This window comes from Pithys albifrons, chromosome 20 (genome assembly GCF_047495875.1).
Source record: "Pithys albifrons albifrons isolate INPA30051 chromosome 20, PitAlb_v1, whole genome shotgun sequence".
Taxonomy (NCBI): Eukaryota; Metazoa; Chordata; class Aves; order Passeriformes; family Thamnophilidae; genus Pithys; species Pithys albifrons.
Window position 1 is genome coordinate 7,220,480 of NC_092477.1, and position 16,715 is coordinate 7,237,194.

General features: G+C 46.7%; 1 protein-coding gene across 1 annotated transcript in view; it reads left to right on the forward strand.

The window, feature by feature from the left end:
- Positions 1-16,715, forward strand: part of COL27A1 (collagen type XXVII alpha 1 chain) — a 145,956-nt gene that overhangs the window by 14,846 nt on the left and 114,395 nt on the right. The window contains exons 4-5 of the mRNA XM_071574400.1: positions 1,188-2,614; positions 11,775-11,828. Of these exons, the coding sequence (XP_071430501.1) occupies positions 1,188-2,614; positions 11,775-11,828 (1,481 nt within the window). The remainder of the gene's footprint in view (positions 1-1,187; positions 2,615-11,774; positions 11,829-16,715) is intronic.

The following is a 16,715-nucleotide window of genomic DNA, read 5'->3' on the forward strand; positions in this document are numbered from 1 at the left end:
CACTCTTCAGCAGATCAACACCCCCACCCAACTTGGTGTCATCCCCAAACTTCCTGAGAGTGCACTCAATCCTCTCATGCAAATCATCTGTATGTACCAAGTAGGTAACATCTTTTATTAGGCCAAAGGATTGAGCTGGAGTAAGAGAACAAGGTTTGGGCACATGAGCACCTTTTTCAGGTCTGGGCACGTTTACCTTTGCAGCTTTTCTCACAAAGACCTTGGCATCTTCCCTGGTTAAGAAGTTCAGCCAAGGCTACTGCCAGCTGGCCCCAGTTTGTGCTGTTGTTGCCTGTTAATCTGCCTTGGCCTCTGAGTTGTGACTGCTCATAGACCTGTGGGCCAGAAAGCAGAGATTCTACTTATCTGTCCATTGCAGACTTCTCCTGGAGCTGGTGGAGAAAGGTGCCTCTGGACATCCTGGCTCCTAGGTGACAACTGCTGGAGGTCTTACCTCCACTGCTCAGGGGAAGCTATAACTAATTTCTCAGCTCTTCCCAAACCAAGTCTAGTTCTTCCAACCTATTAAAATAATTTAAGTCTGTAAGATGATCTGCTGGGAAAAAAAGTACTGTTGTTGAGAACTTTGAGCAGTTCATTGAAATCTACATGCAATTTTTTCATGCTGGGAGGCACCTTTGCTTCCTTAAACTCTCCAAAGATCAAAAGCTGCTTCTTAGTAACTTGGAGAGAGACAGATACAAGGCTTTTGCTCCCTTTGGAAGTTCTGTTACTTGCCTTCTGGGGATATAAAGTTTTGCAATCCCAGCTCAGTCTGTTGTTCAAAATTCATTTCCAGCTGTGTGGTCAGTACTCAGAATTAAATCCCAGAGAAGTGGACTATTGGTGCTTAGTGGGAAATTTCCTTCTAGTGAGGTCAGCTCCCTCCAGAACATCTGGAACTGGTCCCTGGTGGGACAGGAGAACTAGCCACAGGCACCAGGGAGCTCTGATGCATTTTGGCCATTGCTGGTAACCAAGCTGAGCATGCACTTGCTCCTTGCAATGTGCAGAAGAGATATGAGTTTTCCATTCTGGTAATTCAGATGTATACGTGAGAGTGTGGTTGGGATTTCCTGCATCCTGTTGTCTTTGTGCATGGACTGGTTTGACCCCCCCCACCCTCCATAGCCACCCAGCCCTTGGATTGTCCAGCACCTCACATATTCTTTGTGCTTGCCTTTCAGATGTGGATGTTCTTCAAAGACTGGGCCTGTCAGGGAAAAGGCCATCAAGTGGATGGTCCTCATCGCGTACAGTTCCTCAAGGAGTCATTCCTTTCAAATCAGGGGTCATCTTCACTCAGCGAGCACGTGTCGAGGCACCGCTCAGCACCATCCTCCCTGCAGGCTCCAGCACTGACCTGCTCCTGGTGCTGAGCCTCTGCTCCCACCGCATCAACAATGCTTTCCTTTTTGCTGTCAAGAGCAAAAAGAAAAAACTGCAGCTGGGGGTCCAGTTTGTGCCTGGGAAGATCATAGTGTACGTGGGCCACAAGCGCTCTGTATATTTTGATTACAATGTCCACGATGGCCAGTGGCACAACGTGGCCATCGACATCCGTGGCCAGACAGTCACTTTATATACTTCTTGTGGGAAGCACAGAGTACATGCGGATTTGCATTTGAAAAAGGACGAGGTATTGGATCCCCATGGATCTTTCCTCTTTGGGAAGGTCAGCCAGCACTCTGTGCAGTTTGAAGGAGCCATCTGCCAGTTTGATATTTATCCTTCCGCCAAGGCAGCTCATCATTACTGTAAATACCTGAAAAAGCAGTGCAGGCAAGCAGATACCTACCGGCCCAACCTGCCCCCTCTCATCCCGCTCCTGCCCAGGGATCCCAGTGCCTCCCCCAGTACCCCACAGCCTACAGAGCCCTCGCTACAGGGGCTGAAAAACCTGACCACTGCTGCCCGATCCTTGGAGCTTGGCAGGGTCACTGCACCCCCCAAGACAAGGGGTGCAGGTACAACAACCATCACGTTGGTGTCAACCACACCTTCACCACCAAGACTGACGACCAGAGCCACCAAGGTCACAGTGGCTCCATCTGTTCCATCAGGTCCCAACACACAGCCACCCTCCCATCTGCTCCCTCCGGGGACCGTGACAACCCTCAGAGTGTCTCATCCAACTCCCACCACACGCATGGAGAAAACTCTCCTTCCCAGTGTCAAAAAGGCCCCACCAACAAGCCAGAGCCCCACCACAGCCAGCAGGAAGGAGTCCAAGCAAGAGACCAAAAAGAAGATCAACCAAAAACCAACTATTGAGCCCTTCACAGCAGTCAGTACTGTAAAGCCAGTGAGGAGGATGACTGATAACACAACCAGCAATGTCCACCTTGTCACCCTAAAGCAAACTACGCAGAACCCGAGCCATGGGCCCCTTCCAAAGAAGCGCGTGCCGTCCCCCACCAGGAGACCGGATCCTCTGGTGTACACCAAACCCTCCCTGAGGTCTGCCCAGCCCATCTCCAGAGCCAGGGCACAGGCTTTCAACCTCACAACCCCGGCTGCAACAGATGGCTATCAAATCTTTGACCTCCTGGGACCCACTCCATTTCCATTTTTACTGGGATCTCCAGGAGTGAAAGGAGACAGGGGACCTCAGGTAAGTTCAGGCTCTTCATGTTGGCTATTCCTTTTCACAGCTCAGCTCAAGGGCTGGCAGACCACAACCCACAAGAGTTTCTGGGAAGCTTAGCAGAGTGTGGCAACTTGGAATCGCAGCCAAGCACTACTGCTTTCCTGATCATCACATTTTGGCATAAATCTCAGTGTGGACTTGAGTGTTCTGTGATAATGGATGCCCCTTAAACATTTGTGGTTAATGTTGCTCCTTAATGTTAGATTTCTATTTTTTTTAAGGTTTAGAAAGAGAAGTCCCACCTTTCTTCCTTCAAATTGCTGGCTAAAACCTTAATGGCTAAGTTGGGGTTCTATTCTACACCTTTGGTTTATCTCAGATCACCTTCCATTGAAAACTCAGGTGCCTCAATACCATGCCTTAAATCAACTACTTCTTAACACTGGTTATTAATTTGGTTTGTATTTGATATTCCCTTCCCAAAAAGTGTCCTGTTTCAGCAAATGCAAGTACAGAGGTGGCTTCAGGATTTATTTTCTTAAACAAACTTTCCTCTATTTTTATGGTATTTGTTTGTTTGTTTTGTTTTGTTTCTCATAGCCTGCACTTAAAACTTGGAAACAGTTTCCTTTATAAATTTAACTACTGCATTCCACACACAATAACCCCTCTCAGGGTGTATGTCTTGGCCATAGTAAGAGCATGCACACATTTTGTAATGCTAAAAGCAGTCGGGCCCCAATAATTATCTGCTAGCTGTTCTATTTTTTTTTTCAAATGCAAGAATGCAAACAGGATCTTAAACTGGCCAACTTTTTGGAGGATTTGGTGTTCCAACCCAAATTGTCAATAGGAGAGAGGGGTTGTACATGTGAAATAAGCTTCTCCCAGACGGAGCCTTTGGTTGCCAAGTTCCAGCCTAGAGCAAATTTTTACAGCTGACTTCTTAAAATAGTGAAAGAAGGGTTTACAATGGAAATACTGAGGCTGGGGTAAGGAACACAATCACCAGCACTTGTCTGCTACTCGTTGTTGTAACACCTACAGTGGAATGGTTGGGGCTCCCTAAGCCCTCAAGGGGTGCTTAGGGGGTTGCATTTCCTGCCGATCCCACCTCAGAGCAGAGTGGTGATTTCTCTCCTTGTACTTTGGGTGTAGAGTCACCAAGGGGGGGTTATTTTGTTCCAAGGTTCTCACCTCTGGGTGAAGTGAAGGTGCTACCTGAGCAGGGGGATGTGCCTTTGTACTTGGAGAATTTTTGCTAAATCCCTGAGTAGACAGAATGAGCTCCAGCAATTCGGTCTTTGGACAGGCTTCTGTGTTTTGTGGAGAGTCGTTTCAGGCATAATTCCAAGAGGAGAAATTCAGCAATTGTGAGTTTCCCTTAAAACACCAGTTACCTGTGAGGGGTGAGTCTCCGTGTTTGCTCCAAGCCATCCAAAATCTTGACCTCTGCCACTGTCTTGCCCTACAAGTGTCATGAGGTGACCAAGCTTCAAGCCCTTGCAGTGTAAAGAGCTTATTATTGAAACAGAGTGGAAAATCCCTCTCAGCTTGTGAATCATAGCAAAGAAATGGATTCAGGCTGTGGAGGTCTGAGGGAAGAGATGGCAGGATTTTTCCATCCTGTCTGAGAACAACTAAAGTCATGAATTGAGTGAAAGAAGAACATTTTGAGGCTCTGTCTGGCCTTACCCTCTTTGACTGCTGGAAACAAAGTCAGGACTTGGGGAGGGAAAGGTTATGGCTTGGCTGGAGCTGGCTGCAGCACGGTGCTCGATAGCTCCGGTGACTCACTCAGAGATCTCTGTACCACACTTCCCTGGATGTCTCTGACGTGGGGAGGGAAGAGAAGAAAAGGCCGGAATGGGGATGACATGTTGAGGAATTAATGCAGCACTTCCATGGCCAGACAAGCATGTTTCAGAACAAGTGCTGATAAATGTTCTGTGCTTGAGTAATTACCTGGCGCCGTCCTCGCGCTACTGGGCAGACGTTCCTGATGAGGTCAGTGATATCACAGCCCTGGCCAGGGCAGGTTGTGGGCTGGGAATGTCATCCGGTGTCTGGCACACAGGGGGAAGGATAAGGTGATTAATTAGTTTGCCAAACTGTTGCCCGATACAAGGTCTCTTCAAGAAGATTGTCACTCTGTTCAGCCTGTTCTGCAAGGGCTGGAGCTGCTTTGGCTGGGATTTCTGGGCAGGGGCAGGCTGGCAGTCACAGCCCGCTCCCTGTCCCTCTCACAGCATCCTAACCCCTAGAGAGAAAAGACCATTGTTAATCCCAAAGTCAGGATGGGAATGGCAGCTGCTGTGCAAGGCAGTGATGAGTCAGGTCCTGTGGTCTCTGCAGTTTGGCTTTGTGAATTCTACCAAAATAACTGTGGAATAAACTTAGCTGTGCAGAAGGGCCCCATTCCTACAACTAAGGGACACAATCAATGGTTAGAAGAGTGAGAGCAAAGGACTGAAAGGATTTGTTTACTTAGGAATAAGACTCAGCACCCTCCATGTATTAATTTGTCCTGAAGGACCACTGGGATGCCATGCAACAGGAAATGGATGCACTGCATCCCACATGCAACTCTGGGCGGAGCATTAATGCTTCAGGAATGTTGGGTTTGCTGAGCAGTTAGAGGAGGGAGGGTAATATGTTCTTAAAAAAGAAAAACTTCTTGGGAACCATTAATAACCACAAGCATTTGGGATCTCAGCTCTACATTTATTTTGGAGGGGGGAAATAACAAAAGGAACACCCAGACATCATGCGAAACCAGTAACACAGCACTGACTCAGCAGCTGGCAAAGGTCCTTCTGAATCATCCCTGCAGCCCTCAGCTCCTCCATCAGCAGAGCTCCAGGCCCTGCATGGGGACCTTGGCTCAGCTTACAGAGCATAGTGACCCCAGCACATGCCTGCAAGTAGCCTTGACACCCCACCCCACCCCCAAAAAAGAAAAATACATACTGAAAAACAGTATTTTGTTGTGAGCTTGTTGTGCCCTTGAACCTTTGTAAGGCTGTTATGCGATGGGTGTTTCCATCTTCTGGTGGATGGGGTATCATTTGCTTGTCTAGACCAGCAGCAGGTATGACAGGAAGAGTTTAGGGGCTGCTGTAGTCTCTGCCCTGCCCACCAGCACTGATGGGGAGTGCAATGGGATAAAGCTGCAGGAAACCCCTTGCCCTGGTATGGCAGTGTACTCCAAGTTAGACCTTTCTCCTCTTGCCATTCCGAAGGTTTTGGGCCCCTATGAACAAGCCTTTATTGACTCTGACAAGTGTCTGAGGGCTATTTTTAGAGAAAGAAAACCACACCTGATTCTGGGTGTGCAGAGGATCAGGCTGAGTTCACTAAAAGGCTGTGGAAGCAGGAACATGGAGGGAGGGAATGTGTTTCAAACAGCTTCCCAAGTGTCCAAGTCGGTGGACACCCCAGTGCGGGTGTGCCAGGAGCCATCAGTTCCATCCATCCGGCACAGTCCCATCCGCACACTGCGGCTCCAGCCACGTGGTGCACAGCCAGGAGCCCCAGGTCGGAGCAAGTGGCAGCAGCCCAGTGAGGTGCAGAATGGCCTGGCAGGCAGCCCTCCCTCTCTCCTGTTCTCCCTCTCTCCAAAGCAGATGTGATTCTGAGCAGCTCCCCAGTCTAGACTGCTCCAGCTGCCATCTTCCGCACGAGCAGTTTGTCTTGGAGCCCGACTCCTTCCCCAAAGAGGCAATCCCAGCCAGTTCAATCAGTGGGCAGGGAAGAACGGTGATTTGAAACCCTGATAAAATATGAAGTGCCTATTTCTAGCCCTCTTTGTACTAGAAAAGGCTATTCAAGCCACCAGTCTATGATAAATTAAGGAACATACAACATGTTAGAATGTCTCTTAATGAATGAGTCATATTAATGACAAAAAAAAATAAAAAAGGGAGACTAAACGCTTTGTATAATCCATGGGAAAAGTTTTAGTCTTGCTCACACAGTTGGATCAAATTTTTTTGCTAATTTAACCAGAAATACTTCTGAAGGAAAATATTCTTGTAGGCAAATGACCAAGCATCAGAGAGCTCTATTTGCATAAATCAAAGTTAATTTTGAAGAGCAGTAGTTGAAAGTATATTTGAGATAAATGTGCTGCAAAGGATGTAGGACTGTACAAATATATACAAGTATTTTTATAAATCTTTAAAAATAGAAAGTGAGTAGGTGATCCTTCTATTTCTTCCCAGCCTTTTAGACTGCCTTCCAAGGTCTGAGATTGCTCCAGAGACTGTTCCTAAAATGTCTCTATAGAAAATCTGCTTTCATCAAGCTGGAATGCTACTATTTTTTTATGTATTGTGCCACCCCTCTGTTGGGAATCCAGCTGTGGACAAGGACCTTTCTGTGATAGGTGTTGTACAGACCCAGCGCAAACATCTGTGCCTATTGTGGAAATTGTATTACAAGGCTGGCTCTCCACCAGCAGCTCAGCTCCTGCCAGAATTATGAGGGCTTTGTGTTTTCAGACTGGTTGAAACCTAAATGTGTCCAAATTTTAATATGATAAGTCTGCCCTGAAAAAGAAAGTAATCTAAGTGCTGATTCCCCCCTCCCCCCCCCCCAACATTCCAGCTTTGTTTTAGGCAGTACTTGAAGCCAGGTTTGAGTTCAGGTCTTGTCTTCCCTCTCTTTGCAGCACCTGGCAAGGCTGGGGAAGTGAGAAGGAGTTAGTCTGACTGTTGAAGATGAGAGTCTTCCCTTCTGTTCTCCTGAGCAGGGAGTTTTTAATTCCAGTGCTGTCTCTGTAGCTTCTCTGTCCTTCTGTGCTGGTGCTTCCCAGACATACAAGGCTAAAGAGTAGGTTTTGGCAGTGGCCTTGCATATGAAATATATTTCTTCCTCTGGGAATGTTTCTTTCTCTGGGAAGAAAACAAGTCAGGTCCTTTATCTGTCTGCAGGGGTAATGTCACTGCTCAGAACCTGGTGCCAGTGTAGGGAGAAGCTTTTGATGGGTTTTCTGGACTCCCTTCTAAACTGGCTTTTACCACATGGATTTGCATCTGGAAAGAAGAATGTTCTCTCTTCTCTCCTCAATTTTTGCAGTGCTTTACATCTCTGAAGCAACCTTTTCTGGGATGCAGGAGAACTGTGCCATTAGTGCTGTCAGGGGTACATTGGGGAGACTCTAAAATAAAAGTATTTGTCAATGTGCACTGGAATATGAGTTTAATAGTCTCCTGGGAAATTCCAGCTATTTGCTGCCAGGCTGAGTTCTTTCTCCTGGGGGAACAATGACAGAATCCTTTGCTATCAGACTAAGTTGATTCAGAAGTCATTCAAAAGGGAGCAAGTCATTTCCCAAATCTCCAACACCAGTTCCTGTACTCATATGCTTTCATTCAAGCCCAGATTCAGCCTTGCTGAGTTCGGAGCTCTGAAGGCACCTTGCTCCCCACGGCACTGCTGCAGGCAAAGGAAGCAATGTGAGAGGGGTCACAGGGTGGGACAGGCAGAGGTATCAACTGGCAGTAAGAGGAAATGGTGAGATTTCCCTTACCCTCAGGGTCCGATGCATTTTCCTTTCAGACAACTTAGCTTAATTTTCCATTTGCAATTTGAAGCTCAAAAACCTAAGATAAAAAAAAAGTCCCTTGTGTGCCAGAAAGTTTCCCAGCAGCAGCTTAGAATAAATCCTATAATCATTTGGTGGGATTGGTCGTTGTTGCTAATGCTACCGTGGGAAACTGAGAAGGGTTAAACTTTTATGTGGCTGCCATTAGCTGCTGCAGGAACTGTTCAGGCTGGTTAACAGCTCAGCTGTTTGGCTGGAGAAGAGAGACTGAGTATCAGCTTCTGCTGTGTTTCTCCTTGATGTCTGATCTTGCTTTGTGTGATAACAGGGTGTGTGTTCTCTGCCATCAGTTTGCTGAAGCAGTAGGCAGGAAGCCAGGGAGACAAGAACGGCGGTGCCAGGAACGGTAGCTCTCTGTGGGAGTTTTCTCAGCTCTGCTGATCTTCTGGGGTGTCCCTGCTAGGGGAGGGCAAGGGCACTGCACTGATATCTTCCTCCCCGTGCCAGGAAAAGGAAACCTTCCTGCCCCTTGGAGCACTTTCCTCTGCTCCCTATGGAATTCCCCAGGGATGCTCTAAAGGCTACAAATGGAAAGGTGTTGTGTGATCAACTCTGCATTGGGGGTGAGGGTGGAGATGTGTCTGGTGAGGGCAGGGGCTGCATGGGCATCACCCTCAAGCTGCCTCTCAGCACCTTGCAGTGTGGTGGCTCACTGATAGACAGCTCCTGCTCTCCGTGTCTCGGTGCCTTACACCTGAAGTGGGACTGCATCCATCATTTGTAAGTGGCTGGGCCGGGCTCCAGTTCGATTCTCCTCTGGCTGCCTCTCCGGATGCGCATTTTTCTTAGTGTGTATTTCAGTGCTGCTCTCCCCAGGCAAAGCTGGTTGTCAGACATGGGCCTCTCGTTTGAGAACTTGGGCTGGGTAATATGGAAACATGTACAGGACAGAGGAGAAAAGAGTCACTAGGAAAGCATAGTCCATGTCCCACCCAAACCAGCTGCCAAGGGAACCATGTGGCAATTTAGAAGGTGGCCCCATTTTGTCTCACCACTACCTGTCTTCATCAGCTGTCCCAGTCCTCTTCCACCTTGGCTGGCTTCTCATTTGTGCATGGTCACATTCTTACCTTCTGCAGTTACTGTAGTGGCTGGCACCTTTTAGCCATTCATCCCACAGTCACCTTATCCCTCTTACTCCTCAGGAAAGGCTGAAGCAATAACAAATTAAATCAAAGCAAAGTGACAGGGACTCCTGAATTATGTACTGCTCTGTGCTGTTCCAGATAGAAGCCTTTCCCTTGACTCCATATTCCCACTCCAGTGCAGGTATTAACTCTCTCCATATTTTTTTTAATAATTTCAGTTTGTTCTGAACAGCCCACATTTTTGGAGAAGGTTTTTGCTCAAGTGGCCAAGTACAATTGCAGCTGCTGTTAGCAGGAAGGTGGAAAAGGTCACCTTAATTCTGGTACACAGGGAGCACCATGCTCAGATAGTTGCATCTTCTCTTTTACTTCTCCTTTTAAGAGTAATGGGGATGGATTTGGATGGAGAAGAGGTTAAGGACTTGAATTAATCTTTGGTAAACTCTATTAAGTGTTGCTGTCTCAGTTGCACTAGAGTTGTTGCTTGATAGTTATCATCCCAACTAAAAGGCCAAGGGGATTTTTTTAATAAAAGCTTGGATTCTGGAGCACAATTATACACAAGGCTTAAAAACCCCTACAATTACGTGTCTATTTGCACAGCTGTATAATTGCATTATGCACGGGGGCCTGAGCTGGCACAATGGCAGGTTAAAATGCTGGGCATATTGCTAGAATGAGGGTCAGCTGTATCAATGAGGGTTGTTAATACAAGGACCAGTAATACCGTGTTAGCCAGCAATAAGCAACGTGCAGAGGGGTCAGATGAAGTGTCCCAGGCTATAGAGACTGGACATCTCCAGGTCAGGCAGGGCTGGGCAGCAGCAGTGAGTGATATGGGGACACAAGTCCACCCCTGCATGTCTCAGAGTGGGGCATGAACTGTTCTGTGCTGTGTCAGCTCTTATTCTTTTACAACAAGCCTTTCCTTGTCATCTCTGCTACAGCCAGAACTAACTGCAGCAAAGACAAAAAAATTATTTGATTGTTATCCTCATGAATTAGTAGCACAGAGAAACCTACTCAGGGCTTTGCTTGCTCCTCCCCTGATTTTTTTTCTACTTTGGCTCATGTTGATCACTTTTATACAACTTAATTTGTTGCTTATGTGTAGGAGGGTTGGTAATACCAGGGGAGTGTTTATCCATCAGTTACCTATATGGGTCAGGCAAGTTTTCTGTGTTGAAAATCTTTTCCTGGGTGTGAAATCTCCAAGGGATCTCCAAGGTTGATTTTTTGTTATTAAATCAGGCACTTGATGACTCCTGAGAATTTGGCTAGAGATCATGAGTTTATCAGTCTTGCTCAGAGGCAGAACCAGCCTGAAAAGCATTGGAGGTCCTGCAGCAGCAGCTGGTCCAGCCAGTGAGCTCTGCTTGGAGAGAAGGTCCTACAGAGATGACCCAGTGGGAAGGGAGCGAATCCATACTGGGACCAGAGTGCAGCCAGGGCCTCATCCTGCCCCTGCACCACATGATTCTCCTGGGACCTGCTCTCCTGCCCACCACACAGCTGGAGAGCTCAGGCTGCTTTCCAAACGTCCTTCAGTCTGCTGCCCTGGATGTCTCTCCCCTCTGCATGCAATGAAAGCTTGTCTTTTGTAACAAGCTACCAGAATCTAAATCCTCCGGGAGACACTTCAATTAACAGTTATTCTTGTTAGACATGTTTGGCTTGGGGCAAAAGAAGTTCTGAAGAGTTATTAGGAGTTGCAGATGGCTCTCCAGAAATCCGAATTCTCCAGTCCATTGAAAAAATGAATAAATAGATGAATAAATTCAAAGTTCAAACCTCATTGGTTAAGGATTTTTTCCTAACCTGTTTCACATCAGTGAACATCTGGGCGCCTGATATCTCCACTTTGTTCTCATCCTCTTCCAAGAGCCTCCCCTACTCTTATGTGTATGACATGACTTTTTCTATATTACAGAGCCATATTTAAGAATTTCCAACATTGACACCAATTTTTATTACATTTTATAACCTGACGCTTTAAAATATGAAGTGTTGGAATATGATTACTTTGTAACTGGTGTAGGAACCTCCAATACCAAGAACCACAGGTGTCCAGCTGATACAACACACCATGTTCTTCCCTCCCCAGGGTGCTAACACATCACTCCTGTTGTGTGCCAGCATGGAGCAGAAGAGTCCAAAGCTGGGACATAGTTGTGTTGCCCTGTGTTCCAGCACAGGTCCAGGAGAGGGGAAGTGTGAAACACAGCTGTGATCCTGGGAATGCAGCAGAAAGATGTGGATGCTCTGTCTCTGCTCTATGGAAATATGTGCTCTGCAGATGTTTTTGTGCGTGGCTTTTTGTCCCTTCATAGCAGTAGCATAAGTTGGAAGTAGTTTTGGCTGTGGTGCTGTTACTAGCCCTTCTGCCCAGCTCTTCTCCAAATGATTGTGTTACGGGTCTCTCTGAAGTACTGTCAGGAGCTCCATCCTGTTACAGAGCTGTTGTTAATCCCTGTTTTTATTTTTCCAGGGTCCACCAGGTCTGCCGGGCTTACCAGGACCCCCTGGCAAGAGAGGTTCTCGAGTAAGTGGTTTGAAATTTTCTCTCCATTTGTGCTTGTATCTGCCTATTATGCTGTTCCAAGGGCCATTCTGTGTTCCTGTGGCTGAGTAATGATTACTTCAGGCCCCTCACTGTTCAGGTCTGGCCTCCCTTCTTTTTCTCTTTCCCTGTTCAAGGTTTTCAGGAGGCCACAGTGGTGATTTGCAGCCTCCCTGAGCTAAGGTTTGGCATCAGGAAAGGCAAGGGATGGATGTTTCCAAAGGTCGATCAGACGAATGAGCTCTGTCTGTCTCATTTTGTTTCCAGTATCCATTCCTTTTTACAAACCCAGTGCTGAATATTAACTTTGGCTGCTTTGTGTTCTGTCCTTTACCCTCCCCAGCTTCCCAAATTGCTTCGTTTGAGGTCCTCTGGGACCATGGTCCAGGGCCAAGGACTCAATACTAGGATGAGCTTTTGTGTTCCCCAATCTGCTCTCTGACTCCTTTTCAAGATATAAAGCAAAATGTCTTATCTGTTCTACAAGATCCATTGCAAATCCCTGAATTTCTTCCTCCCCACATGAAATTCTGATGCAGATCTTTGAACACTGAGTGCTATGCTGGGGAAACATCTGGTGCTGAGTGCTGCAACAAGCTGTGAGAAAAGCTTTAGCTTTGGCCTAACTCTCCCAGGGCTGGGCAACGTGCCTGACCTGGATGCAGTTAACTGCTGGCACCGTTTTCCTGGTAGCACGGTGCTGTCCCACAAGGTACAGCCATGGAGTCCATTTCCTGAGCACTGAACTGATGTGGGTTGGGAATCAAAAGATGTGAGTGAAGCTGGAAGAAGGGAATATTTGGATCCATGATCCAGGCAGCATCCTGGCCTGGCAGCAGAGGGAGATTTCCTCACACATACTTGGCTAAAACTCAACCCCGTGTAATGTCTTTAAAGAACGAGCGCGAGGCTGAGCGCTGGGAGCTCGGCATTCCCCCAGGACACTTGTTACACTCCTGTGAGATCTTGCAGTAACCAGTTAAGATAAACTCACCTCCTTTCTACAACAGTAAAACCCAAAGGTCTGCAGAACCTCTTCAGCCTGGGCATGGGTGTGAACAGCCCTGAACACTGATTTGGGCTGTGGGTGTGGGGTGTTACACAGCAACAGTCTCGTGGGTGTTGTAGGTGGGATGATCTGTTCTACATGAAATAAGTTCTTCAGTGAAGCATCACCACAAACAATTGTAGAGCCCTGTTATTTTCCATCACAAATACCTAAGCATCACCCAAATCAGCAGATGGCCCAGGGTTTGCAGTTCTTATCATCCCCATTAAGGCTGGAATTTAGTTCCTGCTCCCTGCTCATGAGGGGTGTTTGGCAATCCTGTGGTGTGCAAATGAGATTCCAGGTCTGGAGTTCCCAGCTGCATCCCCTGCCTGGTGTGTGATTGATCAGATTTCAGCTCTGAATCCCAATTCCACTACCTACCAAAACCTGAATTGTTCTGAAGGAAATAGCATTGTGGAAGCTGTGTCATAATTTTCTATGTTATTCCCCAGCCATGGCATGCTCCATCCTATATTTGACATGATCCTCTCAAAGACAACGAGCAACAGAGAGTTTCTGAGCTCAGCCCATGCCAGAGGTGCTGAGAATTGGTCCAGGAAAGAGTTCCCAGTTAGGAAGTGCTCAGTACAGCTGAGCCTGGCTTGGCTCAGACCTCTGCAAAGAGTGTGCTAATTTTGGGAGGGGGCAGAAGGGTCACTCTGTGTATGTCTGGCCTGGAGCACTGGAGACAGAAGTGCTCTGTGCCTAAATTGTTTTGATTTTGTGTTGTGTTTCTCCTAGTATTTTTTATGTGTCTCTTTGGGGTTTAAGGATTTCATTGAAAAGAAGAGCTGCCAGGAACTAAGACAGGCTTAGGGGAACACTTGCATGTTCTGCTTTTGTTGTGCTTGAGCCACTTAAAAATAAGCATGCAACACTGCAGGGGTGATGTTCTGCCTCTGTCTAACCTGTTCTTCCAAAAAAGCAGCTGCAAAGTTCTTGCACCAGCCCATGGGTAACCCCTGACATGTCCCATCAGGCTCCAGCCCAAGGTTGGAGCTCCTGAGGGGAAGTGAACATTGAAGGCAACTCTGCAATGCTGGATGCCAGGGGAGAGGGAGGATTTTTCTTGCCACCAATGCAGTTCATGGCCTAATGCAAGAAATGTAATTGCTCTTGTGGTAACTTGTATAATTTCTGCATTATTAATGCTGATACAATTACCTGGTGCATTTGAAAATTGGCCTGTGACCTTTTGTAGCTGTGATGTTACCTTGTGCTGATGCAGTGTAGTTTTTCCAGCCCTTTGAATTCCACATTGTCTCTGTTTTATTACACTTTGTCCCCCCACGTTGGTCAGGGTAAAATGAAAGCTCTGATTAGCCTTTGCCTTGAGGGTGAGACTGTGGTGGGTGGCAGTCTGTGAGAAAAGCTGGCTGAGCCCATGGTTCTATCTCCTCATTTCCATCAGATAAACATCATCAGATGTGCCTGTGCAGTCTGAGGGTGCCTCTTCCATGTAGGCAATGCCACCTGGTTTGCAAAAACACATGCCAGCCTCTGTAACTGTGTGAAGGAGATTGTGATTGGGACACATCACAGCATTCAAGTGCAACCCAAGGCAGGGTAGCTGAGTGGATAGTGACAGTCTTCTTTAAAATGATAATTTGTCAGTTTTTAAAAGCTAGTCCCCCTTTTAGGAGTATGGAATGAATCACTCAGCATCAGAGACCCACTGAGACAGATTCAGACTATTCCTGTGCTCTACTCTGTGCAACTCTCAAGGCAAATTTTCATAACAAATGAAAACTGGGTGTTTCTTTTTCTCATCATTTTCTGAGGGAAATAATGGAACTGAAAATTGCAGTTCTGATGACTGGAAGTGATGGCTAACAACACTTTCTTATGAGCTCTCCAGCCTGGAGAGATGTTGCTGTCTTGGTCATGTGTGCTCTACAGGGAAGTTTTGTCTCTGTCCATATCCAGGGAGGATTTTTTTTCAGCTTTTATGTCTGCATTAAAGAGTTTAGGGCATAAGAGATCTCTCCACAAAGCTCCTACTCAGGTAGATGTGCCAGGTGCCTGGGCAAGTGTCTGTGACAGACCTAAGGGAATGCCAGGTACAAGGGAGTGTTTTATTCCTATCCACACAACAGGTCAGAGGCAGAGTTGGGAATAAAAAGCTTGGCATCCAGTAATTGCTCTTGGTTTATTTAAACTCTGATACAACATAGGAGAAATCCAAATGGATGGGTGGAGAAAATACATCTACACTCCGTGATGCTTTGGGATGCACTTGCCATCCTCCTGTGAAATTCAGCATCCTGACAGATTGTGAGGTCCCAGAGTAACATGTCCCTGTTACATTTGGTCTGTGGTTGGAAAAAATCTCCCTTTCCATCAAAATGCAGGGCTTCCCTCCTAAAACAAGCAACTTAGTCAGCTGTGGAGGTTCCCTGGTATCCTCTTCCCATTAGGAAGATTTTCCAATTTCTGAAAAGTGTTTAAAGAAACAGTTTGTTTGGCTTCACTTCAAATATTTAGCCCATTTTTCAGCAAGCCAGAGGTCACAGTGGGATCTGTAGGTCAGGAGCAGAAAAAGTTGCTTTACACAGTGAAACCCCAAGACACAATGAGTTTCAAATGAGCAGTCATTCCTCTGACTGGAGCTCTCTAACATTTCGCAGGAGTTTGGAGGATTTTTTCCCCCTCCTTGTGAATGCTGAAGAGCTGGGGGAGCTGTGCACAGTTACACTTTTGTTAATTATTGTGGGCTGTGAACCTTTACACATAAAAGCTCTTCTGTGAGCAGGGTCCCATCTCCAGGCCCTTGTGGAGCTGAACTGGGTGGCTCAGTGTAGTTCTCAAGTAGCATCACTCACGTAAAAGGCATTCCAGGGAGATGGAAACCCCCCTCACTTGGAGAACACATTCAGGGATTGTTCTGGTCTCCGTGCCATGGAGTAGCAATGGACTACTGCTGTCCCATGGTAACATTTTCCATGGAATTCCTGCTGCAAGGCTTGGAAGGTTCCAGATGCAAGTTTGCTTGCTGCAAGATTGGATTGTTTCAGCAGTTATAGGAAGCCAAAGTTGATGGATTAACAGGCACCCCCAAAAATAGTGATAGGTACTGTGGGATCTTTTCATTCAGTGGTCTCAACATTATCCCACCCTGGGTGGAGATAAGAGGAGCAAAACTGAGGTATTGATGAACTTGAATTAAATCCAGGGTAAAATGAGTAAAATATAGCAATTAACTACAGAATTACAAAGCAATTAACTTTTGAATTGCCTCTCTATGGAAAAGGGCTATTTCTGGGAACACTGGTTGAGGATGAGTAATTTGAGAAGAGAAATGAACATGGGACTGGGATGAATAAAACAAGGGTGGATAGTCTGGGGCCATAATGGCTGATATTTGTGTTTGTAGATCAGTCCCTGATGAATCTGTGAGGCCCAAGTGCTCAGATTGGGTATTGCTGATGGCTCCTGAGGCAGCTGCCATCCTGCACCCTCTGCTCCAACTGTACCACACCACATGTTCCTCCCCTGCCAAGAATGTGGGTGGAATCACAGATTCAGGACTAACCATGTTGGAACACATCAAGATCAATTATTTTTTACAATTTTTAGGACTAATGCCAGACTACACCCTTTTCTCTCCACAGCTACCAGAGCAGTTTCAGATATTTAACACAAGCCCCTGACTTGGTCACAGCAGTTTCCTGAGTGCCAGACTGGACTTCCCACTGTCACTTCATCAGCAGGATGTGGCCATTTCTCACTAGGATAAGACCACGTTGGTCTTTAGGAACAGGATGAGTCTCTGACCTTCCTTAGCCTGGATTACATTGGATACAGTCTCACTGAACTCA